We start from the raw sequence: 26433 nt of genomic DNA, 5'->3' as shown, positions 1-26433 counted from the left end.
TTTTGATGTCTCCACATCACAACACGTTTTGGGCCCTTCCCTGTCACGGGCACTTGGCCCACCCACACAAGTGAGCTAGCATTTTTATCAGGTGACCTGGGGGTAGGCTGAGGGGTAGGAAATGTGTGCCAGCCCAGTGATACCACAACTGTCCCACACAGAAATGTGTGGAAAATGTGACTTTTAGTTAAATTTGAGGTTTGCAAGGGATTCTGGGTAAGAATAAGTAGGGGGAACTAAGCAAGCCACACCTTCCTGGATTCTCCCGGGTGTCTTGTTTTCAGAAATGTCTGGGTTTGGCAGGCTTTCTTAGAATACCTCCGAGCCCGGCACCAAAAACCCAGGTGCCTCCCTTGCAAAACCAAGTCGTTTTGTGATAGATAATTTTGATGTCTCCACAATATGTTTTGGGCCCTACCCTGTCATGGGCACTTGACTCACCCAGACAAGTGAGATAGCATTTTTATCGGGACACCTAGGGGAACAGTGAGTGGTAGAAAATGTGTGCCGGCCCAGTGATCCCACAACTTTCCCACACAGACATTTGTGGAAAATGTGACTTTTTAGCTAAATTTGAAGTTTGCAGGTGATTCTGGGTAAGAAACTGTTGGGGGAACCACACAAGCTACACGTTCCTGGACACCCCTGGGTGCCTAGTTTTCAGAAATGTCTGGGTTTGGTTGGTTTCTCTTTATGGCCACCGAACCAAAAACGCTGGTGTCCCCTTTCAACGCCAGGCCATTTTGTGATAATTTGGATGTCTCCAGAACACGTTTGTGCACTTTCCTGTCGCAGGCACTTGTCCCACCCACACAAGTGAGGTGCTGATTTTCTCAGGAGACTTGGGGGAATGCTGTGGTGGCAGGAAATTTGTGGCTGCCTGCAGATTCCAGGACTTTTCCTCACATAAAGGCAAGGAAAAATGTTTTTTAGGCAAAGTTTGAGATTTGCAGGAGATTCTGGGGAAAAGAACTTAGGGGCATATCAACAAGGGATTTATCTCTGCTTTTTTGGCTTTAAAAGCCAAAAAAGCAGAGATAAAACTAGCGCCCTATCAACAACAGGGTGCTAACACGCAAATTTGCATGTTAGCACCCTTTTACTCTACGCTTCCCCTTGCATCTCTAATGAGATGCAAAGGGGGCGTTCCAGAGTAAAATAATAGGAGAAATGTCGCTAAGCGACATTTCTCCTATTATCAAGAATGTCGCTAACCCTGTTAGAGACAAAAAAAGCAGCGCTAACTGCGGTTAACGCTGCTTTTTTACGTCTGCTAATTTTCAGACTTAGCCATGATATCCTATGGAAGGAGGATATCATGGCTAAGTTTGTCTGTCCCTATCAGCAAGGTAACGTGTGATTATCGCTGGGTTTCCAGCGATAATCACGCGTTAGCCTGTTAGCGTGTAGATTTTTATCGCTATTGAGATAAGCGTTGCTAATAGCACGCTATCTCAGCGATAAAAATTCACGCTAGCCGGCGATAATTATCCTCACGCTAAGAGCGCTGAGCGATAATTATCGCCGGTTGTTGTTGATATGCCCCTTAGTGAGAGCCACGCAAGTCACCCCACCCTGGACACCCCCGGGTGTCTAGTTTTCAAAATTTTGCTGGTTTGGTAGGTTTCCCTGAGCGCTGGCAGACCTAGGGTCCAAATCTAGAGCTACCCATATTGAATAAAAAGGGTCAGTTTTCAGTGGAAAAATTTGTTGCATCCATGTTGCATTTTGGACACAATGAGATACCATTTTTATCGAGAGACTTGGGTTAATTTCGGGTGGAAAAAAGTTTGTGGCTCCCCGCAGATTCCTGAACTTTCCATCACAGAAATTTGAGGAAAATGTGATTTTTTTTAGTCAAGGTTTGTGGTTTGCAAGGGATTCTGGGTATAGAACCGTGGTGAGAGCCACTCTAGTCAGCCAACACTGGATACCCCTAGGTGTCTAGTTTTAAAATATGTACAGGTTAGCTAGGTTTCCCTAGGTGCCGGCTGAGCTAGTATCCAAAATCTAGAGCTACTCACATTGGGATAAAAGGGTCCGTTTTCAGTGGAAAAATGTGAGGCCTCCATTTAGCATTTTGGGCCGTTTCCTGTACGGGCACTAGGTCTCCCAACACAAGTGAGGTACTATTTTTACGGCGAGCCTTGGCAAAATGTTGGGTGGAAGGAAGTTTGTGGCTCCCCACATATTCCAGACCTTTCCATCACAGAAATGTGAGGAAAATTTGTTTTTTAGTCAAAATTTGAGGTTTGCAAGGGATTCTGGGTAAGAAAACGTGGTAAGAGCCATGCAAGTCAGTCCACACTGGATACTCCTATGTGTCTAGTTTAAAAAAACGTACTGGTTGGCTAGGTTTCCCTGGGTGCCGGTTGAGCTAGGGTACCATTTTTATTGGAAGACTGGATGGACTATAGAATAGTGGAACATTTGTTATTACCAATTGGATTTTGCTACATTTTTGCCTATCAAATGTAAGCCAGTGTATAAAAAAGATGACATTTACAAAAATACCGTCTAAACCATTCTCTAGTGTGGGTACCCACAAATTCAGATATGGGCAAATAACCACTGCTCCTAAACTCCATATCTTGTGCCTATTTGAGAAATACATAGGTTTCCTAGATACTAATTTTTCACTCTGCCTATTTCGCTATGAGTTGGCCCACACTCAGTACTCAATGAAAAACAATTGTACTGTGCAGCTCAGTTGTTAGCTCTGGGTACCTTGGATTCTTGGACAGCCTAAAAGCCCTATATATCCCTGCAACCTGAAGAGTCTAGCAGATGTAATGATAAATTGCTTTTGTAAATTGGCCATCGTGACAAAAAGTTACAGATGAAAATGTGGTCACAAATGCCCTTTTTTCCTACTCATTTTCAATATTTCTTTCTGTCAACCATTATATTCCGTGGGAAACCCTTGTGGGATCTACACATATGACCCCTTGCTTGATTTTGTCTAAGTTTTAGAAGTCTATAGCTTTTCTGGATCACCCATGGGTTTCACACTGGTTTCCACCACAAACTGTAAGTAGGCTGAGAGCACAAAAAAATTGGAAAATAGGCTTCCTCTTAAAAAAATGCCAAAACTGTGATACAAAACTAGTTTTTTCGATTCAGCTCTGCATGTTCCTAAAAAGCTGGGAAGATGGTGACTTTAGTACAGCAAACCATTTGTGGATGCAATTAGGCACACATCCAGTAAAATCCAAAATTCATCAAAATCCACCAGCAGGTTCGGAGATATAGATTTTTAAGTAAAACATAAATGTCACCTTTTTAGTACAAAGCACAAACAAGCGTTGGTAACCATAATGTTTGGAAACTATTTAAACCTTTTAAAGAGTTATGTTCGACTACTCCAGCATGGATTGGATGACCAATTCCGACAGGGTGGTCAGGGGGGCCAATAAGGAGTATTTCAACAGTTACCTGGGAGGATAAACTGGTCACCATCCAATGCGCTACCAGGGTCCATCCCGCCTTATTATGACTTCTGGATTTGAGTGGCATTTTAGCAATCCCAGAGTGCACTATTTTGCCCACTCTCAATATGTCTGAACCCCTCTCTCAATGTGGGGAGCTTGGTAGAGCACCCTAGAGGTAAGTCTACTTGTGGCCTACAGGATGATAGAAAAAATGGTTTGGCAATAGTGTTCTCTGTTTCTTCCAGTGCCAGCTCGCGTACATGAACATAGGGGCTGCCTCCCTCGAGTATGGTTGCCATTTGCATATCATAGGCAGCTTCTTCTTTGTAGCTCATCTTTTGGGCCAACACTCTAATCTCCCACTGTGGCAGGCCTCTGTTGGTCCTGTCCTTGTGAGTTGTTTACACTGCTCGCCAGGAAGGCAGAAGGCTGTCTGGTGGTCAGCAGCTGTAAATGGCCACGGGAAAAACTGGGCAACAGAGTGGCAACTTTCTAAAATGTGCCTTTTCTTAAGAGTGACATTACATTTGACTTGGGCATTAAGTCGGTTTTAGTGCTATGAATAATTTGATACCTTGAAGTACCAATTTTAGTAGTCCCAACCAGAAGTTAGCAGGGCTGAGAGGTCAGACTGCAACTCTGTATTAACCAATGGGGCTACTAGCCTTTCCACGGTAAAAACAACAGTATGTGTGTTTTACTGTTAGGACATAAGAAAACATATGTCCCACTCAATAATATACGATTTACTGCCTTAGGACTCGATAAACCTTCCCCAGGGGAGACATACATGTATTGTTAAGGGAAGTGTGGCCTTTGCCATTGGTTTAAATGGCAAAGCCAAACTGGCAATTTAAAACTGCTCTTCCAGACTGCTGCCTGTGTGCCATTTTGAAGTTTTTCACACTCAGGGTGGTACAATCAGTGCTAGAGCTCTGAGTGGACACTTTAACTTACAGGCCCTTGGCACCGTGGTACCATATACAAGGTAGATATGAGTAAGTTAACTTAACAATAATTGGGGGTAGCCAGTTCAACATACATTTTGCAAAGTGTTAGAATACTGGCACAGTTCTGGTTAGCAGACATCATTGCACTCTCTGAGTCACAACACCATCAGCATCATTCCTAAACTTTGGGGTGATCAGGTAGAAAGAAACATTTCCATACATGAATCTTATAAAAGTATGATCATTTTGGATGTGTTTAATATCTTTTCTTACTGACCTTAGGAGGCAAATCCATGCTGTATTGCTCTCCCATTCTCTCTGTATTTTGCTGATCTGAACTTTACTGACTTCTTTGATTGATTCTGTATTCTAACTGAGCTTTGCACTCTGACATATTGATTAATGGATTTGACTATGTTAATTCACCTCCATATGACTAAAATCTGAAAATAAACATTTAAGGTTTAAGCCTTCCCTGTCTGTCATTCTTGTAGGATAAAATTGGTTCTACGTGTTTAAATACAGGCCGGTTCTGGTGTCTTAGTGGACTAATGTAGTGGCCTGTGTTTGACTTTAAGGCCACAGGTTCAAATCCAGTTGGGTTCACTCAGCCTTTCATCCTTCTGAGGTCGATAAAATGAGTATAATTAAGTTAGGTAACAATAATCATCTGTTATTCAGTGCCATGATACTCCTGGGTGAACATGCGCTTTACAAATTCACGTTCTGTTAAATTGAAATTGTCATCTACAGTGCTCCAGAAAGGAGCATCAAAATCTAATGGAGAGGGTGTGAGATGTCAGTCCCTTTTGGAGAAAAGGCATTCTTCTGATTGGAGGAAGCTGGCAGGAGAGGTCTCTTCAGCTTCGCTCCACTTTTGCAAGGAAGGTGAGTCTTGGTGAGAACAGACAATATTGCAGCCAAGGCATATCCAAAAGGCAAAGGAATACCAAAATAAAAGTCATAGTCTTCCACATAGTCCAGATTCTTCAATGACCAGAGAAACGAGTTCATTCTCTCAAGGCAGTTCATTTCAGTGGAGTGGAGAATCTATGGGCAGCTCATTGGAGCTGGATCTTTCCATCTTTGCACAATGTGTGCATCAGTCTACAGGCATTCAAGACCAGTGCAGCGAGTTCAGCCATCCGGTTCCGGAAGAAGGTGCCACAATAAGCAATGTCAGTCTACATTGTAGGATCTAAACTAGACCAAACACCTTTACAAGGAGGCAGTTTAGGTCACATCACAGAACCCAGAGGCACACGGGGAATTCCTAATCACAGACAGGACCTGAGCATGTTATGACACAGTCCATTCTTCCCAGAAATGTATGTAAGCCTGACTATGCAGCATCCTCATCGGGTGAGTCCCCAAAGATTTCCATATATTTGGTAGAGCATCTGGTTCAGATTCCACACATTGAAGCAGACATACCTAAGGACAAGGTGCCCAACGAGATAAGCTAATGAAGGCAATTCTTCTAATGGCTTCGATGAGGTGAAAGGTCTCTCCGGAGTTGCAAGAAAGTTATGAATGGAGTTGCATGGTATACCGGTCAGATGGCTCAGTCGAGTAATATGCATCCACTGCAGGGATCTGTGGATGGCTAAGAGGATTGATGCAGCCACTGCAGGGATCTGTGGATGGCAAAGAGGATCGATGCAGCCACTGCAGGGTTCTGTGGATGGCTAATAGGGTTGATGTATCCACTGCAGGGCTCTGTGGGTGGCTAAGAGGATTGATGTATCCACTGCAGGGCTCTGTGGATGGCAAAGAGGATTGATGTATCCACTGCAGGGATCTGTGGATGGCTAAGAGGATTGATGTATCCACTGCAGGGATCTGTGGATGGCTAAGAGGATTGATGTATCCACTGCAGGGTTCTGTGGGTGGCTAAGAGGATTGATGTATCCACTGCAGGGTTCTGTGGGTGGCTAAGAGGATTGAAGTATCCACTGCAGGGATCTGTGGGTGGCTAAGAGGAATGATGCAGCCACTGCAGGGATCTGTGGATGGCAAAGAGGATTGATGTATCCACTGCAGGGTTCTGTGAGTGGCTAAGACGAATGATGCAGCCACTGCAGGGATCTGTGGATGGCTAAGAGGATTGATGTATCCACTGCAGGGTTCTGTGGGTGGCTAAGAGGATTGAAGTATCCACTGCAGGGTTCTGTGGGTGGCTAAGAGGAATGATGCAGCCACTGCAGGGATCTGTGGATGGCAAAGAGGATTGATGTATCCACTCCAGGGTTCTGTGGGTGGCTAAGAGGATTAATGCAGCCACAGGAGGGATATGTGGATGGCTAAGAGGATTGATGTATCCACTGCAGGGTTCCGTGGATGGCTCAGTGGAGTGATGCAGCCACAGGAGGGATCCTGGTTTCACTCCTGGTGACAAGTTGAAATCCGGCAGACCAGTTCATCCTTCCAAGACAGTTAAAATGAGTACCTTTGGGTTGGTAATAATGACCTCCACCAAGGTCAGCAACAATGAATATTTTGCTATATAGCACCAAGAAACCCAGGGCGCTTTACAAATACGGACTATGTTAGCAGACTTATAGAAACTGCTTTAGCAGCACAGTAATAACTAGAGACTTACAGCCTTCCTGCTCCTGTAATCAAAGTCGAACTGATACAGCACGTCTTCTCCTCCAACAAGCACCGATGAGCTCCCTGGCTCATGGTACAACACTGTTGTGTTCTCCTGTTTGTCAAAACTGAACTTCTGGGGTTCTGAAAATAGAAGAAAAAAGAGAAAGTAGTTTAAAGACGAAACCTGCACCCAGCCACACCGACAGACTGTAGAACTGCAAGAACCAATGACTGCGCTGGACTCAGCAGACACCAAACCAAAGGCTGCATAGAAAGAGGGATAGAGGGTTACAGAGGAAGCCTTTGCCACCTCGTGCTCCTCACCCCAGCGAGACATCCACTGTGCCCCTGTGGCTCACTTGGGAATCAAAAACACAGTGTTTATAAGACTTTGGGTATAAGACGAGGGTGGAAAGGGGGCGTCATGAGGGGTTAAAGAAGAACTAAAGGTGAAATGAGAGAGCGAAACAGAAGAGACAATCTCAAATTCAGGATACTTGTGTCTTGAAAGCACTTACAGGTCAACAAATAGAGGGAAAAGAGAACCGCTAACGGCATTATTTAAAGAAAATGAATATGTTCTTGCAAAAATATAACTTTAAACGTTTTAGCTAATTTAATCCATGTGTATTCTTTGCACATCCACTCGCTGGAGGGCCGACACCCCAATTGGTGATGCCAAAGGACAATGCATGCAACTGAATGCCTAAGACCTAACAAACCTGACCACATTTGTTCACGTGGGAAACAATGATACATTTGGTGACATCGCGGTGTATGAGAAGGGGCGTGGGGACAACAAGAGGCCGGGGGCAGGCAGATCAACTGGGAGTGTTCACGATGCAGCAGTGCTCTGAGCAGGCGAGCAGCTCTGCATCTGGTGAGAGTTGGACATAGTTCAAGAGCACAGCACTGCAAGGCGAGTCCATCACTGCGCACAGGGCTGCAGCACCGCACTGGCAGGAGCGGCTTCCACTGAGACACTGGCTTGTTGCGGACAGAAGGCCTCACCGCCACTAGCAGTGTGTGGTAAATGCAGCTCGTGCTTGTACCTTATAAGGATCGGAGTCCAAGACTGCATCGACTGTGGGATGCACCGTACGCCAACCCCTCAGCCCCATCAAAGAGGAAGCGGCCCCCCCAAAGATCACTTCCTCAGTAGTATTGTTTGCTAACCAGAGGAAGGTATTTGCAAGAGCACGAACTGTTGCAAACTTGAGGTGCATTACGCTGCTCCGCAGAAGTATTTACTAATGGACCTCCCACAATTACAACAGCTATGTTGTGTAAGTGAGCTACACATAGCTATCAACTATCCACATGCCAAAAGGGTCATCCAATCCTCATTTTTCAACCAACATCGCCAACCATCTTGGGACTTGTGGTTTACCTTTTCTATTTTGAATTATGAGCCTTCAGGTTACCAGCACTTTAGAAGCTCCTCTCTGGATAGAAATCAGGGGATCGATGCTCAGATGTACTGGAAGTGATGATCACAAAAGCTAAAAAGTGCTGAAAACGAATTCATGTTCAATGCAAAAAAACTCTGAGCGCCAACAGCCTGTTAGTTTAGGCAAAGGGGCCTTTCTGGGATGAAGCAGCAAAACAATGACAGGGCAGATCTAACAAAGTTAGAATGATGTGGCATCTTGCCAAAACCTGGCACAAGCAAGGGGTCTAGTATATTGCCTGATATATCTAGTGTACGTGTGTACCTAACACTAAATCACACATCTTACACAGCTGATGTCTGTGTGTCGACACATAGGAATTTTTTGTGGAGGATGTAACTTGAGTACAAATCCTACAAACATTAGGCACCGCTGGTTCACCTTTGTACCATAATGCAGGGCTGAGCATCACGCGGAACAGCCATTTTTAGCAAGAGTACTGCCAAAGATGTTGCTAGTGGGCAACACTTGCTAAAGCTGGTGCTGTGTTACTTTTTTTGTCCTCCGCAGAACAATAAGCTGTACATTTTCACAGAGTACTCCATTGCACGAAGGACAGTAAATCTGGAAGGGAGACTCTGATGCAGGAGGACCCATCGTAATATTGATTTCCTATGCCCAATCAGGCCACATGCGGGCCTATGAATAGACAGAGTTAGGCTGTGTCCTCCATCTTCCTAAGCAAGAACTACACAAGTTTTCCAAGTCACTCTTACAAGAGCTGGCTGGGGAGCTGGAGCTTGGGAGGTGAGAACAGTGTGGGAAGGCTAAAGGAAAAGATTACAGCAAGAACAGTCCTCCGTCCATGCTGATGAAAATAGCAACCATCAATGTATACTCAGTGCTGTTGGCCGGAAATCCAGGACATATTTGAATGTCTCCTCACAACAAGGGGCCGCTTGGCAGCAGTGTTCATCATGGAATGAAGGAAGCATGCGCACAAAGCAGTGGGCGGTGTCCTGCTAATGTTACCCGAGTCATACTTCTGATCCAGAAGGTTTGGGCTAAAAGAGTTGGGTCTCCCATGGAAAGTTGGCTGAGAACAGTGGCTACTCACAGACTTAATATTTTCTGTCCATAGGCTAAATATGTTTTCAAAGTAACCACAAACACTTGTAATGACCACTATTTACAATAGCTAGGAAAACATCTTAATGCTACAATGTGTCTTTGCATCCACACTTCCCCTTCAGTAAGCACCTCCTCTACCTGACATCCCTCATGTGTCCCACGGGTCTGTTATGGCCTCATGATGTTCCAGCTAACTGTTGACGCGCTGCCATATTGTTTTCCAGTGGGCTTTCAACATTTCAACATAGCTAGAAAGGTGCTCCAAGTCCTGGCATAAGAATTAATTGGATCCCTGGACATCAAACAGATGTAGTTATGAGTAGAGGCTACTGTGAATGGCCTGATCTGCAGAACTCCTGGCACTGCCCTTACCACCCCTGGTGCCAGTGGTCTTAAAGGAAGTGAGAAGAATAGAAAGCAGACAACTCGAAGAAGCTTTGATGTCTTTAGTTTCCTCTACTCACCTCCCCCAGCCAATCAGAGGCCTTTAAGTGGCCATTGAGGGGCTAATGGTAGGAAAAAGTCAACCCTGTGATGTCATCGGAGGCTAAAAGGTGAGTGGTGCCCTTCCTATTTAGTGAACCAAGTACCAAGATAACAGCACTGGGAAGGAGCGGACACGATTTGAGCTATCCAAGGAGGCATGTTTCATAGCCATTAACACGACTAGAACTGTAAAAAGAGGTTCATGGTTAGGTAAGAGATGCGCCTAGAGTTCATCATAGAAAGCGCTATATGTAGGTGGTATCGCCTGGACTAAGCTCTTAAGTCTAAATGAGCACTTTAGAGAGAACATATGCATTTTTGGAGTAACATCATCATGAGAACAGTAAGTTGGAGAGCAGGGGCACAGCTGGTGGAAATGTTTACATTACACAGATTTAAAACTCGAGAATAAGCAGGCAGGTTTCAGGCAATGTTGAGAAGAAATTCCTTCCTTAGATGCTGTTCATGGAAACAGTCCACAAGGCCCATACAAGTATGTTTGTGACCCTAGACAAAGTAACAACTCACCCCCTTCCAGTGGGGGGAATCGTTTGATCGTTGTAGACACAACCGGGGTCACATGCGCTGTGGAACTAGGAGGCCATCTACCTATGCTTTACCCACACACCCGTGGCAGTGCCCAAGTGGCCAACTGCATGGCCCGGGTCACTCTAAGGCATAGTACGCACAGCAGTGGTTTCTAGGGTTGGGTGTAGTGGGGTTGTTGGGAAGTTAATTTTGTACAAAAGTTGAAACTTGAGCTTGTTTACTGAGCAGGTGAGAGATACAGACCAGTTTTACAAACAGTGGGCGCACATTTACATACAACATTAGAGCCATGGAGGCCTGCACTTCCCTTTCTGTCCAGCAGGGGTCTTGTGACTTTACAACTTCAAAAATTCACAGGGTTTATAAAGGAAAGACCGAAATCTTCTGCTTTCTTTGATGTCAGAAAAATCCCAAACATGTGATGTTAATTCCCCATAATGAATTGTGAGAATTGCTCTCCTGATCTGCTGGTTTCTCTTCAGACAAGAGCCCCCGTTTCAGATTCCTCGCATTCCGCCCCCACCGCTGGCAGGGCTGCTGGCTGTGGACAGAGGTTCACTTCACAAGAGTTTGTAGCCTTTTACATAAACATTTTCAACAAGTAACGCCGAAAGTAAACTACGCTAGCGTCTAATGAGGCAGCTTCAAGGCACTCACAATCTGTAATTAAAAGGGATTTCGTCGTCAAGAGGGGTTAAGGACATTTGCCAATTTCAACAATGAGCGTGAAATGGCTGAACTGGGAATTAATGTCACAACCCAGATGCAAACTATCAAAACATAAGGGTTAGGATCTGAGTAAGCAAAACACCACACACAATCAGATTGCAAGTCTGTAAACACCAGTTTGGGGAGGAGGCAGAGGTTCGAATTTAATTTGTTGGCAGGGAAAAGGTCTGAGATGAACCGGATGTGTTTGCTTTCATAATTAACCGTCTTTGGCAATGTGGTAATCTACAGTTATGAGTTGTTGAGACACAAATCTTGCTCAATTGGACAGACTTTACTTTTACCAAATTTAGCAGGTGCTGAGGTGGACTAGCCATTCCTTGCTGACAGTACGGCTAGCAAGTTCAAGCATTTGTTCATCTGAATTGAGACAGGGGCTGTGAATGTCCATTACACATGGTCTGCAACTCAGAATCAGCTGCACAACGTACACGCGTTAATTACAGCACCCAGCAGTCGCAGTGATAAGTAGGAGCGCTACTTGCACCCTTGATTTCATATAATCTGTGTAAGTATAGGCTTGGAAGTTAGCCTTTGTCATCAGTTGCTGGTAGCCAGACTCCAGTCTGTGGACACGCCGAGCGCCCTTAGGGTGGAGCCATCCAGTGAATGATGAATCCCTATGAACAGGCTGGCCAGGGGGATCTCCTGGTATTTAGTTCAGCGTCAAATCCACAACTTTCCTCCTTTCTTTGCACTTTTCCACTTCTTCGGACCACATTACAAGTTGCCTCTAATGATCCCTTTCCCAGAGTTTTCGTCCCTGTGACACACTGTGCCGATCTTTGCATGTTTTTCTCCTGTATTCCACATGCAGGCGCTGCCACCTTGAAGCAGGTGGAATGCCACCCACGGGGGTCATCCTGCTCCACTCATAATTCTGGTTTTCCCCGAAACTCTATTTACCGGGCACATCAGAATGAATGGACCACTTGGAACGAAGGCCTTAACCTTCCATTTTACCTCTCGGCACGCAACAGAGGGTCCTTGTCAGATGGTCCTTGAAGATTCGCCCAACTGCTGGCCCCCAGGAATGTGGAGCTATGAGTGAGCTCCAGGGCTGGTATTTACTCCCTTTTAACCATTACAGCTCCTTGCTAATTTGACAGTTTCCATATGTTGCGCGCAGTGTGCATGTGACTTTCAAGAATTTACAAAAAAAATCCTGTGAGTCGGCACTGAACCTACCTACGCAGGTTGGAATCTGTGGCCTTCAGGAGTTGATGGTGATATGAGGAGAAGCGAATTGTACTTTTTTTTAGGTTTTGTAAAGCAAGACGTAGGACCATTAATAAACATAGCAGAGTACTGTACAGGGGGTAAAACATTCCCCACGCAGGGAGATAATGCATTAGAGGGCCCTTGAATCCAAATGACATCTCACTGGTGAAAGGCATCATTGATACAGTAGAATATGAACCCAGCAAAACCGATCAGAGCAGCCGACGCTTCCTTGACTTGGTGTACATCTTTTTCTTGCAGACAATACGCAGTGTATCCTTTGACCTACAACCCGAGTAACCAAAGGCAACATAAGTGGATTACTCAGGGAACAAGATATCATATCAGATCTCTAGACTAACAGGCATACAAAACATACACAACCCTACAGCACACTTGTTGGGATTGATGCCTAAACCTAAGGTGGATAAATTCAATCTCAAGCCTACAGACTCGGCTATGGTCCTTGGGAAAAGGGCCTCTGCCATCAGTTAAAGTCTTCACTAGCCCCGGGCATACCGAAAAGGCAGTATGACCTGGAAAAGTGGGCAGAGGCCGAGGCAGATGCAAACGGATACCTTCGCTACCACGCAGGGAGGACGGTAACCGTGTCAGGAGGAGCTTGATATTCTTGGATCTTGGCTGAAAACGGACTATAAACCTCTGTAGACTTACAACATCACAAACTAAAAATACATACAAAATGCATTGTGTAGACCTGTAGCTTCACAGCATGTGTTCGCTGTTGGAATAGAAGTGCGCTGTATGGTTGCCATCAGATAGATTAAGGTACCTTAACACTACCGGTCTGCAGTCACCTTCCTGAGTTTGTTTGTTATTCTTTGAACGGCTTCTACTAATTGGCACCATCAGGGTAAAAGTATACTTCCTTCTCAGCTATGCATAACCAACCTGGGGTAAAAAATGAGGTACGATATATGTGCACTAAACCACTATTTATAACTTATAAATGTATTCAGAAAAGGCATGGAGAGCTCATTCCTGCACTGATGATGGTCAGTTGACCATGAGGCGTGAAGCGGACTCCTGAGGTCAGCATGCTGCTGATTCTGCCTCACGAGGTGGCATTATGCATGAATATAACTGCATAAAGCTCAAAGAAGGAAAACTGAAGTAGTTTACGGAGATACCAGAGTAAAAGTCAAAGTTCTAAAATATTGATGTTGATTATTTTAGTTTTTTCAAATAAGAGGGGATTCTTAAATCGCAACTGAGAAAGAATCTAGAATGTTTAAGGAAAGAGTCTCAAACCAGCGGAGCCACAGAGAGATGCATTGATGGCCCTCATTGGCAAAGCCAGTCAGCCTGGCTTTTATGTGGCAAGCATGCCAACCCAGATATGCTATTTAGCAATAGTAATGGTTGTGAGGTAATTGTAGTACGAGACCTATTGCATTGCAAATGCTTGTTGTCCATTCCATTCGTGGTTTGCAGATCCATACCTTTCTTTCTCTTCAGATGTTGATACTTAGCACCTGCAGCCACCAGCAAACAGCCCAGAAGCAGTGACAGGATGGACATGGACAGCAGTGGTTGAGCCAAGAACCAAGGGAGGCAGCCGGTGTAACAGCACCAGACTGGATGGATACATCCAGGAAGATGTGAACACAATGAACAATAAAAGCAACAGAGCTGAGGAATTGGCATTTGATAAGAAAAGGGCACTGCCACCCTCAGAGGGAGCTTATCGCCCGCTCCTTCGTACAGCCTGGCGTCCCCTTCCCGGATGGAGGGATTCAAGATTATAGGCACTACGAGCAAGCAGGTGATTACAGGGCGCCAAAGCCAGACAATAATAGGATAGAGGGGTGTTTGCGAGAAAGCCAAGGACACGGTCTGACCTCGGGCAGAAGCACTGTGCGCCGACTGTGCCTGCTGTGCAGTCTGGGCAGACACAGCACAGAATGTTCTGGAAGCTATCGGGAATTGCAAGCAATGAAAGGAAAGCTGGACAGAGCCGCAGTGATGGCAAGGGTGCACGGGGGCAGCGAGACGAGTGATTGGGGCGGAGAAGAAAGTGTGTGTCCCAGAGAGCGTGGACCTGAAGCCTCAAGGACATTCCACCAGGGAAGTCGTCATCACTGCACGGACTATGCCGGCGACCTTCGCATGTCGCCCGTTCTCCTCCTTTTGTATCCCTTTCCCCTGCCTTCTGCCACCCTCGCTACGTCCACTTCCGAGAGGCTGCTTTCGTTAACAGATTCCCCGAACGAACCCGCGGAGGAAGGGGGGGGGGGGTGGAGGGGGAGGGGGTTGTGTTGGGGGTTCCACACATCGGCAAGATTGCCTCTGTATTTTTTCGAAATGCCAAATATTGATCTCAAAGTCAGGATTGTCTTAAAGAGGTTACGTGTGAAATATGAACACTTCTATGATGGAAAAGAAACATATATATTTAAAAGAGTCATGTTTCTTTTTCTCTGACCCTTCAAAAACCGGAAAACTGCTATACAGGGGACCACCACCAGTATTTGATCCACTACTCCGACCCCTTCCTCATCACATGAGAAACACTCTGACATTGCCTGTGAGCCCCAAGAACCGCACCATAAAATAAGCAAGCACTTGAAGCGGATCAAACAATTGTGTTATATCCAATATCAAAAGTACATTAAGTGTAGTTCAGTGCAGCATGAAGTCACCAGTAACATGAGAACTGCTTAATATATTAATGCCCTCCCTAAAACATCTGGATGTGGGGGCCGTAGGGGTCAGTTATGACCCTGAGACTCAGACTGCTCCACAGAATACTTGATAAGGAGGTTGTAGCTAGTTGCTCAGGAGTGAGTTAATACACGGAAAAAACGTATTCATCTTGACCTTGGATAGCAATCAATCTTTTTGAAGGTCGTAGGTAGGCTCTCCTGTCCCTACAACATCTTCCCTGTAACAGGAGCGAGCACCGTCAATTGTACAGAGCAAGCTAACACCAATACCCGCTGCTTGCCCTAAAACTGGCCCTATGCAGGGTCCTCCGCAGCTCCGCCATATTGGGGGCTAGAGGAACAGGAGCCAGGAGAAGACTAGCACACCTGCTAGCCATTAAAAGATGGCGCTGCTGAGACACCTCCGGTTCTCAGGCCCTTTCTTTAGTTTACCACAGACTATATTTTGCGAACCGCAGGTGAGAGGAGATGAGCTGGCGGATCTCCCCGCCGGCCGCCATCTACCTCTAGGGCTCGTCCTCTGTTGCTTGGCATCCCCTTCGGTCCCGCTCCATTTGTCAAAGGTGATTCGAGGCACTGAGTAAATCCGGCACTGGTTGGTGGGACTTCGTGACCCCTACCGGTTTGTGGTCTTGTTAACTCGGACTTTTGTGGGCCCCCTGATGTACCATCTACCATTGCCGGTCTTTCAGTTAGTATCTGTTTTTCCAGCCCCTTGACTCTACCCCCATATCTCCACTACCTTCTATGCTCTATTGGGACTTGTTTCTTTTTCTGTGGTATGCTATGCTCTTGTAACTAATGTAACTATGCAATTACTGTTTTCATCTAAAGTGCTCTGATACCTCCCGGTCTAGCCTGCGCTTTATGAAACTTTTCAATTGTAACTGATGTGACTTTAGCGCAACATCCCTCTGATAAAGCGCTCTCTTTACCTCCGGGTCTAGCCAGCGCTCTATAAAACTTTTCAAATTATATCAAATCAATACTTTCTTTCCTGAACGCTGAGATCTGTGCAACATGGCTGACGCCCGGTGTAGCTGCTAGACAGCTAAAGAGGAGATTGACCCTGGTTTTCCCGCTTGATCGTCACCTACCCAGCCGGACATCGGTCACAGTTCCTCCTCGTCTCCCTCCTTCGATTTCTCGCAACATTGTTTTGTTCACTGTACCCTACCTTACTCTTGTAAATGATGTAACCTGTAAGGCACGATCCTAAATGTAAAGCGCTCTGATACCCTCTGGGGTCTAGTTCGCGCTATATAAAACTTTATAAATAAATAAATAAACCACTGCGAATGCCAATGAATATTTGAACTGCAGTCTATACCATGAGAGAAAACTACAATACAATCATTATTATAGCTCAATGAAATGAAAGCGATACCCACAGAAATCAGACATAAACATGTACAAATGTGTACCGTCAGAGATGGCGCAAACAATCATCTGTTTGTGTGCAGACAATGAAAGTCTGTTTGGGAGCCAGATGTTTCCAGGAGGCTGCCACTGGAGCCCACAGTGGGCAGTCACATGAGAGTCACGCATCCTTCAAATACACACATTCTGTGATTACAGCCAATCCGTGATGAAAGGCCTTCTCTGGCAGCTTGTAGTCTGCATTAAATTAAAAAAGTTAGTTCTACCCGCATTTTATAATGTCATGCTATATAATAACGTATACATTATGCTACGGCTAAAATGTATACAGTTGTAAGCACATTCGTCAAGGGGTGATCAAGAAGTCAAGAAGAGGCGCTCATAAGAAATAAATATTAACAAAGTTTTAAACCAACACACGTTGTGCTGTCGTTGCGAGTGGGTTGCGGGGGGGGGGGCACGGAGAAGAGGACATACCATGAGACTGAATGCATCCCCTGAAATAAAATATAAAAGTGCCTTTCTCTGTGAGCAAGCAAGGTCTACCTGGAAAAATGGAAGGAAACAATGGTGTGGAGTAGAGGACACAGGGTGAAGAACCTGGAAGGACTTTCCTGGCTGGTTCTTCTTCCTAGAAAGGCTCTGGAGAGGATGGTTGAGAAGGTGTTCACATCGCGCACCCCTCTTGGGTTCTTGTAGGTCCCAGTTCATTATCTTTCACCTTTAGAGAGGGGTGCAGGAGACCTCGGCTTCCTTCAGCACTGATATATCTACTGATTCTTAGTTGTAGCCATACACTTGCTGCGTACTTTATTTGTATATCTGTTGCAAGGAAAAGCAAATGAAACCGAGTCCTCTGGTTACACCAAGCACAGGCCCGGTGGCTAAAAGACATAGATGGCAAGCCGGAGGCGGGCCTCACTGTTTGTCAGCCATCAATAAGGTTACGTTCTCCGCCGTTAGGGCACAGGCATGTCACCATTGGAAGATCTGAGTCGTGCAAGACGTTTTCCAACTAGTTTGCCAAGAGCTTGGGCACCTCTTTGCCTGTGCAGTGTTGTTAGGTCAGAGGTTTCTGCGTATTTGCGAAGTACAGGTACAGAAGAGCACAGCTTCCATCGACGTTGACACCTCTTAGCAACCCTGGTATTTCATTGGTGGTACTATAACAGATCAAGAGTAAAACAGGTTGTGCACAAACTGGGTGCAAATGTGGCCTTATTTACTGTATGAGGTCTTATTTACTCTATGACTGGCACACTGTCCGGTATATCAACCTCTGCTCAGATAATCAGCTCTCTTTCATCCAATAGGCAATGTCAAATCGTGGCTCTGTTTTTTTTTTGTTTTTTTGTAATGGAGTTTTATATAGCGCAAACTTGACCCGGTATCGGGTATCAGAGCACCAATTGCGTTACACGAGGAAACATTCAATTTTTGTTAGGCACCGGGAGAAGAAGTGATTTTCCCAGAATCACAGGATGTTCAGCATCATTGCTGAGACTCGAACCTGGTTCCCCAGATTTGAGGTCGACCGCCCTAGCCGTTAGGCTAAATCTTCTCCTCATTTTGAGGTTTGAGGTTCCATAAGTGACCAGCAGGGCTAACCACGGGCGTGGGCGAGCTGGGCCCAGGCCCGGGTGCCAATATTTCAAGAGGCGGAGCAGGGAGCTGTCTGACAAACAGCAGCTCGTTCATCCCACTCGGTCTCAGTTGGGTCCTGTTAAAGTCTTTGTAATCAGCACTTAATGTACCTCAGCGTAATTGTTAGCTCCCCATCAACCTCTGACCTCATCCCATCTTCCTCAACCTCCTGCCGTCACACTACAATGACCCCCTCTCCCCCACACCAAACACCAAATTTTCTCTCCGCCCAGGGCGCTATCCCAGTCAAACCGTTTTAGGTCCGGCCCTGCTCACCAGTACTTAGCAGTAGCCCAGCTAACTTCAGTACCAGCATCCCCACCGCTACTTGGTCTCTCCCACTCGAAAGGCTAAGAACATTTACAGTACTGTTTAATGATTCGGCATTCTGAATTAAAAATGCACTATATTATATAAATTGACATGTGTCAAAATCTTTATTATTGACAGTGTCTAAACCATGAATTTGCTGCCACACTCAACCTAAATTTTTCATTTAGAGTCTACATGGGAACCGGTCTTTATGTGACATTTATTTTACATGGATACTTCCACTGGAGGACATTCTCCAGGCTCCTTCAACCCTTGGCCTCTTCCTTGAGGCCTCTTTCCTGGGAATCAGAGCTCAATTCAATAACCGTGCTCATTCCGTGTGCAGATTGTGTTGGATTGTGTGTTTTTTTTGTGTTGAAGGTCTTCCAGCTTTGGCACCTATCTGGCAGTTTTGCCTTTTCCGAGTCACACAGGTATGGTAAATCTGGAGACAGTAATCCCCCCTTTGGTTTTCCAAAGCAGATTTGCCTCCAAGTTCAGGCAAAGAAAATGTATAAACTATTCCCTGCCAAGAACCCTGCAATCCTCTAAGGCCTATCTTGCCTGTGTTCCTAAATCCAAGAAAGTTAGGACTGGGGACCGGGCCTTTTCAGTCAGAGCCAGTGCTTAATTTGTAAACAAATAGGTGCCAGGGCCCTCATCAGGGAGCCACTGCAGCTTGCACAAAACATTGCCCCTGCCAGAGCTGCCAATGATAATACCAGCACAAATGCTAACCATCACACTCCTATAAGTGTGACGATTCAGACTATACCAGGCCCCCAAAGCTATAGGAATGACTTGGGCATCAGGTAATAGCAATTGTGATATATATATATTCAACACAAACAAATCTGAGATAGTTTCATATTACAAGCAAAGAAACAATATATGAGTCTTCTTATGTATTCATCTTCTGATGTTTATTCTTATTTTCTTTGTAGAGATTTACATTTAAGAATCACAGTGATGCCTTCTTTTTCCTTTATGTTCAGATTTACATACAAGTATCACAGTAAAGCCAACACGTGTTTCGCGCACACTGCGCTTCTTCAGGGCTGTCATACAAACAACATAAAATAGAATATATATATATATATATATATATATATATATATATATATATATATACACACACATATCATAAATTACTGCTATTGTGCTAATTTCTAAATTAGACAAACAGTGCCACCATGTGGTAGACTTTCAGTGCCAGTGTTGACTATTGAGTGCCGGTGCCGAGAAACGGAAAACCACAGGTTCAAATTAAGCACCAGTCAGAGTTGCATAACTCTGAGATCATGCCAGGAGTTGTTGCTATTCAGGAAAGCTGAGAAAACCTGTTTTTTCTGGCTTAGCTGCCTTTCACAAACTCCTCAGGATCAGGTTTTTTGTTATTTAGGGTGCCAGCGCCAAGATACTATTTTGGTCTTAGTCACTCTTGTAAATGACATTTTCATTTCACCAAGTGGCAATGGCATCAACCATGCACAGTAGCAGAGATCCAGTTATTTCACTGTCTGTCCTTGTGTTCATTAGGTAGGTAGTACCTTCCTCCGCTTCTCAGGCACGGTGCCCACCTGCAGATGGAGTACCCGGCAGAACACCACTAACTATATATAATTTTCCCACATCCCAAGATCACTTCCATTAGTTTATTAGAAGGAGAATGTTCACAGTGAAAGCACTGTCAGGCAAGAGTTAAGGCTTCAATGATTTGAAGATCACTGAAATATTGAGGACTAAGGTGAATGCATAATTTCCAAGTGGCTTTGTATCATATGCAAAACCTACAAGTAGTACCAGACTTACAGTAAACAACACATCGCATAATGGGGCTTGTAGTTTTGATTTTCATGTTAAATGTACAGTGTGACAAATCGCAGAGCACCGCATGAAAATTGATACAAAGTGAGGACTACCAAGATATCAATTTAAGATGGGGTCATTCCTCAGGGTTGAATATGATTGGAAATGTGCCTGTAATACACTCAGTAAGTACTCAGGTGCCTAGAAATGCATGAGTCGAGAGCCGATTTGCATTCAAATGGAAGCCATTAACAGTCTCAGTTGTAGTTGTAGGTTATTCAAAAGAGAGGAGAGCTTGAGGTGAAAAAATGGAACACCATAGCTCCTGTATCTACCATCAATGCAAGGCCCGACTGGCATCCAGAGGCTTCTGGTTGGATGGCAAGGACAAAAGAATTTTGAAAGATAGTTGGGAGTGTGACCACGTAGTGCCTTGTGCACAAGGCAGAGTGTTTTGAAGGCCACCCTTTCTTTTTCTTTTTTTGTGTGGATCCAGTGTGATTTCACTTGCCCATACTCCACGCATCTACCGAAGTAGAAGTGGCGGACGCTCCTTCTCCCACATTGCAGCAAAGATCTGGAACAGCCTCCGCACGCAACTCCAGGCTATCAGCTCACTGCCAGAATCCCTAATGGCCCTCAAGACCTGGCTGTTCGAATAAGCCTCCGGAACCTGCAAACGCCTGGATACCCTATCGAGTGGTTAGCCGAGCTTTATACATCCTGATTGAGTGATTGATGCCATCATGTTGCTTCAACCCAAACAGGTGATATGTTTAGTTTTGGACTCCATGGAGTTGTGAGAGGCATGTTGGCGAGTCCAGTATAAAGGCCCTGCAGCAATCCAAGAGGGACATGAGCACGGGGAGCGTTAGGGAGAGTCCCTGGGTGCATTGGCAGAGCACCAATATACAGACTAAAGTGATGGAATTTGTTTTATAAATCTCAATAAGTTCGGTGATATTTTTTTAAACTGGAATTTGGAGAGTTTTTACTTTCTCTGGTCAGGGTAAAGTTGTCCCAAATGACTATGGTAAAGGTGTAGAAAATATCATCAATTTCCGCTGAGGATGCTCTGCGCTGCTTTATATGTAGACCATGAACTAGAATTCTCAACTGCGAAGAAAGGAAACGGAATTCTAATTTTGTCTCTTTTCCTTGCCCAAACTGTGTGACCTTTGATAAATGAGATTTTCTTGGTATGTCTCAGCTACCTTAACCTGCTAATAAACGGAGGCTCTTCAGTTTTTATGCAGCTCTTAACAGTGTTCTGAACACGTTATGGCACATTTCAGGGGTCGTTCACTGTTGCTAGTGCCAGGAATGAACACTTTCCTCCAAGCTCCCTTGTAGCAGCATCAGAGCTGTGGCTAGTTGTCACTTCCCTCTGTCAAAAACAGTATAGCAGTTATAGATATCTGGGGATCGGGGGAGGGGGTGGTTGGGGAGGAGGGGTATCCATCACTGTGTGACATTGTGCACTGGTACTCTTTGTGCATGCGTGAAGCTGGCACCCACACTACTCCCTGTCAGCTGGTATATGAGTCTACTGAGGTATAAGTAGACAACCAGACTGTTTCTGGATGATCGTAACCCCAGTCCCCTCGTGGTTAAATGTCATCGGCTGTTCCCTATTTTAAGCAGTCTTCCTGTTTTTGTTTAGTGTTAAACAAAACTCAGCAGTTCTCTTTTTGCGAAATCCTCTTATTTTTATTTATTTGACCTTTGCCTGTAGCAACAACATGCTCCTCAACCCGCCAAGATACTTCATCCATTCCAGATTTTATTAACAACCACATCAGGTACAAGGAATGTGGTTCTGATTTAAAACGTAAACCCCCCTTTGGTGTTTTCAAACTCTGAAATTCATAAAATCACAGTGTTTGCAACCACAAAAGCTCTTTTTACAATACACAAAAGCCCTTTTACAATGTGGAAAAGTCTTTCCTACTAGTAAAATAGTTTTTGCAACCCTTTCCAAATTGAAACTAGGGGTGGGTCTGGAAGGGACTTCTCCCTCCTATTTGGGAGTCACAAAGGCATGGATCAATGGATTGTGCCCTCAATTGTAGTAGACAAACACTGATCAGCTACCATCACCCCCTACCCACAACCCACCCACCCAAGCTGGAACGGTACATGATTAAGAAAGGATAGCCTGTTCCCCTGGCACGAACCTGTGCCAGGGGAACAGGTTCTTCTTGGGGCATTGTGTGTCGACAAGATGGGGGAGGGTGGGCCGGACTTCTACATGACATCGAACGATCTAACATTATAAACACAAGTGTTGAGTCCTTATATTAAAGTATGGCCATCAATGAATGCTATTTTTCAAATAAACTGCATTTTTCATCAGAGAGTGAAATATCAAGCTGTGTGGGTATTGACCCCTATTATTGAAAGCGCACCATTTGAAAAAGCGTGCCATTTGGGGCCGGTACCGTGGGGTTCTAGCCCCACCCATCTTTGAGCGCTTGGGTAGCCCGTTTGACGACTGGCCGCAGGAATCACTTCCGGGGGAGGGAATTACTTGTTTCCGGCCGAGGCCGGCGATAAAGCGGGGGGGGGAGTTGGGGGCCTATTTATGGCTTGGTGACCAGGCTCTCGTCCTCTCTTTCACCCAAGACCCGGCCCCAAGTCGCAGTGCATCTTCTAGGAAGAGTTTGCCCTCCCCTCATTGGTATCGAGTCTAGAGTGTCCATTACGCCGCAAGGGATAGTAGTAGAGGCGCAGGGAGACTCACATTGGGTAATAGTTGCAGGCTTTGAGACCCACATTGGGGGAATCAGCTGGGCTTAGATGCAGGGTTGTGAGTTAGCCCCTCCCCCCATTTGGGAACCGAGTTTAGAGCATCAATTACGCCGTGAGGGACAGTAGTAGCGGCATTAGTGAGAGCTCTGGAGAAGTTTCCTAATCAGCATGCTGAGACTATTGTGGCCGAGATATTGTATCAAGGGTTTTCCACAGGTTTCCGCATACCTGCGCAGGGAGTACCACCGGTCAGTCAAGTCTGGCATTAGCTAGAGGGCATTGGGTCAATAAGGGATACATCAGTGCTGCCTGCCAAAGGGGGTCGCAATGGCAAGAGGAAGGACAGCGATCCTGACCACTCTCAGCTTTTGAAGCTGGTATTAGCTAAATTAAGTAAAAATGAGGAAAGTGAGGAGGAGGTGATGGAGCCGGTCCAAGAGCAGGAGCAGGTATCCGAAGGGGAGGATCGCCCCCGCAGAATGAATGTCCCTCCTAAGGCGGCTTTCCCGCCATTAGAAAAAAGACCCAGAACACGCCCCATAAAAGAAAAGAAGGGAGACAAGAGAGGGGGCAAGAAGACTAATAATAGAGAGGAGGAACAGTCCCCCTCCAATGCAGTACCCCAGGGGGCACATAGCCTAATAAATACGCCGCCGTTAGATCAGCCAGTGGCGCCCACAGTAATTGGGGCACCGAGCATGCTAACTACACTGCCAGTAAACCAGTCAGTAGTACCTGCTGTAAATGAACAAAACGAAGTGGGGGCAATATTAGCAGAAATCCGGGGTGCATTGAGAGCACTGGCACCAGTGACACAACCCTCAAGTATCAGTGCAGTAGCGCAGGCGCCAGCAGCAAGTGTTCTAGCAGGAGCAGTCCAGAATGTGGTGCCTGCAGCAGTACATGCTCCTCCAAGACAGGGTGTGTTAGGTGGGGGGAGCCAGCTCAGGGCACAGCATTTCCCACACCCGCGTTAGAGATTCCTAGGGGGTCATCTGAGCTAGCACAGGGGTCCACAGGAAGCATACTAGCATCTATGGCTGCATTATTGGCACAGTTAGCAGTACCGGCAATAGGAGGCCAGGTCAGCAGCACCCCAGTAGCCTCATGGGCACTGCCTCTAGCCTTAGAGGGTGCGGTCAGTGAGATGCACAGACAGATAGGTGTCATGGCAAAGGCGCAGGGTGAAGAATGCGTGCACAGCGTCTCCAGTAGTGGGTTAAGCAGCCCCTGCACAATCCATGCCTTCAACATTGGCCCCATCAGGTAAGGGGGCTGTCAAGGCAGGGGAAAAGGCGGTGGGTGGGCAGGGTACACTCCTGTCCAAGCCAGGTAAATTGGCTGCTCATGTTCCGTTGGACATTAAAGAGAAGATTTGGAAGGGTGAATACATAGATATCTTCTCACTAATCAGGCCCAAAAGAAGAGAGGTAGAGACTAAAGAGAAGGATGGGAAGGATAGCTCTTACAAAGAAAGGAAACCAAGGGCTGAAGAGTCAATTACAAATTGGCTTAATGTGTTTTCAACAGTAAAACTTGAAAAGAGGCCTGAGTTGGCAGTACCGTTGGTATTCTATTCTAACAAAATTATAAAGGCTCATGCAATGTACGGCGGGAAGGCATGGCTAGATTACGATAGGAATTTCAGATGGGCCAAGGTGGAGGACCCTGAGATTGGTTGGGACCAGACAGAAGTGAATGTCTGGTTAGAATGGGTTAACAATAAAACACCCATGAAGCAGCCCTTTCGTGCATCTCAAGGGGGACCAGGCGAAAAGAAAGGGACTTGCTGGGCATTTAACCGAAAAATGTGTATATGGCCAAATGGGTTGTGTAAATTTAAGCATGCCTGTGTCTTCTGTGGTCACCCATCACATCCAGAGTTCAAATGGATCAAAAAATCAAAAGATAGAGGCCGAGATCCCAAGCCAGGATCCCAATAGGACCTTACCCATGCCAGTTGAGATTGGGAAACTGATTTTCTGGCTGAATCAGTATCCCAATAGGAATGCAGCCGAGATATTGTATCAGGGGTTTTCCACAGGTTTCCGCATACCCGCGCATGAAGTACCACCGGTTGGTCATTGCAATAACCTATTATCCGCGCGCACGCATTCCATAGTGGTGGCGCAAACAGTTTGTAAAGAGAGCGCACTGGGGAGTATAGTGAGCCCCTTCGCTACCCCTCCATGGCCCAATTATATTTGTTCACCGCTGGGCGTGGTGCCTAAGTAGGACCCTGGTCAGTTCAGGATGATACATAACTTATCTGCACCTAAAGGGGCTTCAGTGAACGAGGCAATAGACCGGACATTATGCTCTGTGACATACTCTTCCTTTGACACTGCATTGCAAAAAGTGCGCGACCTGGGCCCCAACGCTTACATGGCTAAAACTGACATTGAGTCAGCCTTCCGGCTCATGCCAGTGCACCCTGAGGATTACCACCTGCTAGGTGTCCAGCAGAAAGGCCGATACTACTACAATAAATGCATACCAATGGGGTGCGCAGTATCTTGCAAATATTTTGAATTGTTTAGCTCTATGTTACACTGGTTGTTCACATTTAGAACAGGGCACTCAGACATCGTGCATTATTTGGATGACTTCATGGTGATGGGCCCGTCATTGTCAGAGACATGTGGGCAAGCTTTGAGAGGTCTGGTGTCCATGTTGAATGAGTTTGGTGTGCCCCTGGCACCAGGAAAAACAGTAGGCCCTGCAACATGCATGGCATTCCTGGGAATTGAAATTGACACAGTGTTAGGAGAATGCAGGTTACAAATGGACAAAGTACAGGCTTTCTCACAAGCAATTGATTCTGCACTGGCAGGGGCAAAAGTGACATTGCATCAACTCCAGGGGCTAGTGGGTCCATTGAATTTTGCTTTGCGTATTATTCCTATAGGCCGCCCCTTCTCCAGATCGATTGCGAGAGCAATGGCAGGACTAACGCAGAAACACCATCATGTGAGTTTACGGGCTGAAGTGAAGGAAGACCTAAATATTTGGTGCCGTTTTTTTAAAGAATTTAACGGGAAGGTGGTGTGGCCGGCAACGCCAGTAACTAGCGAGGCTTTAGGTTTCCTTACTGATTCAGCCAGGGCCGGCTTTAGTGCTGGTGGCGCCCTGTGCGACAATGTTTGTTGGCGCCCCCCAATGACCACCTCCACCACGGATTCTCTCACTAACACCCTTTAACAGTGACCAAGTCACCATAACCACACTCTATTAGATGCATTAAATTAGTTATATAGCGCCACTCATACCAGGGTAGGGTGTCCGAGCACTTTGCATCACACACACATTACACAGAGACAATCAATCATACATGTGTAAATCAGTAAATAGGAAATGTTACATAAGC

The 26433-nt window shown here is 45.7% G+C and overlaps 1 protein-coding gene across 1 annotated transcript in view; it reads right to left on the bottom strand.

The window, feature by feature from the left end:
• Positions 1-26433, bottom strand: part of SEMA7A (semaphorin 7A (JohnMiltonHagen blood group)) — a 162862-nt gene that overhangs the window by 82761 nt on the left and 53668 nt on the right. The window contains exon 2 of the mRNA XM_085643886.1: positions 6984-7117. Within this exon, the coding sequence (XP_085500012.1) occupies positions 6984-7117 (134 nt within the window). The remainder of the gene's footprint in view (positions 1-6983; positions 7118-26433) is intronic.

This window comes from Triturus cristatus, chromosome 3_1 (assembly GCF_964204655.1).
Source record: "Triturus cristatus chromosome 3_1, aTriCri1.1, whole genome shotgun sequence".
NCBI lineage: Eukaryota > Metazoa > Chordata > Amphibia > Caudata > Salamandridae > Triturus > Triturus cristatus.
The sequence above is the reverse complement of the archived record's forward strand: the minus strand, read 5'-3'. Positions and strand labels throughout refer to the sequence as shown.